The 2,787-nt window shown below is 48.0% G+C and overlaps 1 protein-coding gene across 3 annotated transcripts in view; it reads right to left on the bottom strand.

Annotated features, from left to right (window-relative positions):
* The window catches only part of FKBP6 (FKBP prolyl isomerase 6), a 22,214-nt gene extending 20,411 nt beyond the window's left edge, over nucleotides 1-1,803 (bottom strand). For all 3 annotated transcript variants that reach the window (XM_014308698.2, XM_031060375.1, XM_031060374.1), the window contains exons 1-2: nucleotides 1,692-1,803; nucleotides 911-1,113 (exon numbers count right to left, since the gene is read on the bottom strand). In XM_014308698.2, the coding sequence (XP_014164173.1) occupies nucleotides 911-1,113; nucleotides 1,692-1,707 (219 nt within the window). In that variant the 5' untranslated portion in view covers nucleotides 1,708-1,803. The remainder of the gene's footprint in view (nucleotides 1-910; nucleotides 1,114-1,691) is intronic.
* Between the last annotated feature and the right edge of the window lie 984 nt (nucleotides 1,804-2,787).

The raw sequence follows: 2,787 nt of genomic DNA, 5'->3' as shown, positions 1-2,787 counted from the left end.
CAGGAATGTGTTCTTAAAACCAGCCCAACTCCTCCAGCACACAGCTGAGTTAACACAAATGCTGACACTGGCACAAAGCTGCTCGAAACATTCCATTGCTCTAATTGCTCTCAGGCCAGCTCTGGGACACCCTGACACTCCCAAAGACACCAAACAGCAAAACAAAAATCCTAATAATCATTAAAAAAAAGAAAAAAAAGATAAAAATGGAGGGACAGGATTTCTTCTGGGTCTGCAAGCTGGAACCAGCTCATAGAGAGGGGTCAGTCAGCCAAAATGGGTGGGCAAGGAGAAAGCACAAGTCTGGTTTGCTCACAGGGCTTTGGGGGAAAATTTACCTGTGCAGGGGCTGGAGGGGAGCTCCCCCATTAGCTTCTGCCTCCATTCACTGACCCACAACCACAGCCCAAGCCCTTGACATGGAAAGGTGAATTAACAATACCACTGTAACTCACCAGGAAGGAAAAAAGAGGGAGCACTTGGGAGAGGAGCCAGGAAGCAGAGACAAAGGGTGGGAGCTGGTGGGGCACTGGGACACTGCAGACTGAAGAGGATTGTAACAGTCAGCTCCTTACTGTTCCTTAAAGAAATTCCTGGAATTTGCTGCCCTCTAGTGCAACCATGAGGTTTCTGGTAAAACTAAAAATAAATGGGAGCTATTCCAGCACAGAGGAGCAAACAAAGGCAGATCCCACCTTCTCCCTCTGCATGGGAGGGCAAACAGAGAGAGACATGGAGGGACACAAAAGGCAGGCATGCGGATCAGAGCAGAGCTGGGAGCCCAGGGACTAGATACTTGCACCAGCATTCATGTGAACACATGTAACACACAAGCCACAGCAACCGTGAGACAGGACAATGATGGTTCACCCTCCAGATTTCGGTCTCAAGCCTTATTAAAAGAACTCACGCAAGTCAACTCAAAGAAGGTGTCGCACTCCTCTGAGTCTATGAAGTCCAACACCTCCACCTTGAAGAGGACCGTGGTGTTTGGGGGGATGGAGGGAGGACAGCCCCGCTGGCCATAGGCGTATTCCGGAGTGAGGACGAACAGCGCAGCCTCTCCTTTGGTCATGGACAGCAGCCCGATCTCCAGCCCCCACAGGGTGATGTCTGTCACAACGAGGGGTGCGACACATGAGGTTCACGAACACCAACACCCTCACACACCAAACAATGACTTCTCCTTAAGCCTGATGGAAAAAAAATCCCTGGGAGCTCCTGTCTCAGCAACTACAACAGCCAGTTGCTCCAGAAAGGATTATCAGGGGTACTGCTGCTGTGGGACTGAGCATGTGGCATTGCAAATCCAGAGTGGGATGAATTGGAAGGGGCTTTAGAGATCATCCAGTCCAAGCCCTCCCACAGTCAGGAACACCTTTCACTAGATCAGCATGCTAAAAGGCCTGTCCAGGCTGGAAAACATCCTCTCCTCTCAAGAGATTTAAAACTATCTGAGGGCAGGCGGGAAACACCTCCCCACCATTCCCAGGCAGAGGGTGAGCAGATCCAGATTCCATCTCCCACGTGAACCAGGAGGATTTTGGACTCCATAAACAAGTGTTAAAGGTTTCAAACAACCTAAAGACACCAAACAGCATTTAAACTGAAATGCCTTAATACAACCCCAGAGCCCAAAATGCCTTAATACAATCCCAAGCCCCAGGACAAAGTTTGTGGCTCAAACCTACCTTTTCCAAGTTTCATCAGCCTTGGATACTTGCTGTTCCCATTTGAACAGAAGAGCTTATTCCAATTTCCTAGGTACCCAGAGTATTTCACTGTACAGCCCAAAGCGAGGAGTGGGTAGAAAGAAAAAGCAAGAGGTTGATTTCATATCCCATAACAGCAACATCAGGAGCACACCAAGAGTTGTAACCACCCAGTTATCCTGCTTCTCCTTTTCCATTCTGCTATAGAACAGCAGAGGCAGCAAAACCCCTTCTGTTTCACACCTAAAACCTGGTCACATCCAAGCAGTCAACTGCTGTCTGTTTTAGCATAATTCCCAGACAAAGCAGCTGCTTCACAGCCCTGATCTATTTAAGAGATGTGATTTCGCACTTTTAAGAATTGGAAACTTCAGCCGAGCTAATAAAAATGCCCCAGTTATACGCAGAAATATTTAAAAATAATTCCCTAACCAAAGCTGGAGCTCTGGAAAGAGGAACAAAGGGGAAAATGTACCGCTACCCCAAGCTCTGCATCTGTAACTCCAGTTCTGCCTCAGAAAATACACTGTAATGGGCCTCTCTTGACACAGCACCAGGGCCCTGCACTTCAGGAACTGCATCCAGCTTCAAACTTCTCTGTGAGCACAGGTGGGCCCTAGAAATCCTTCATTCCTCAAGGTCAAGATACCTTTTCATTTCGTGTGTCAGCCACAAGAAGTTAAACAGGGTATCCCAAGTGTTAAAACACTGATAAGGAGAGGAAATAGTCTCTGAAACAGAGACACACCACAATACAATATCAGCACTTTTAAGTCCTTGTTGTGGTTTTTGCCAGCCACCGGCATGCCAACATTAGAGCCTTGGGGGATTTTCCCCCACAGGCTCTGCCCTGTTTCCCTCAGCACTCGCTTCAGGTCCAGCCACACAGACCAAACCTCACACAGAGACACAGGTGACAGAGATGAGCACCAGATCCTCACTCCAGCCCACACTTCCATGGATTTTCACGTTCTTAGTCCTGCTAAACACAGGCTAAAGGAAACAATTTCTATTTAAAAGCTGCTCAGGAGATGGTTACTGGTGCCTGAACTACCAGTGAATTCAGGCACAACAT

Source organism: Geospiza fortis, unplaced genomic scaffold (assembly GCF_000277835.1).
Source record: "Geospiza fortis unplaced genomic scaffold, GeoFor_1.0 scaffold59, whole genome shotgun sequence".
NCBI lineage: Eukaryota > Metazoa > Chordata > Aves > Passeriformes > Thraupidae > Geospiza > Geospiza fortis.
Note: the sequence above shows the minus strand (reverse complement) of the source record. Positions and strands in the feature narration are given on the sequence as shown.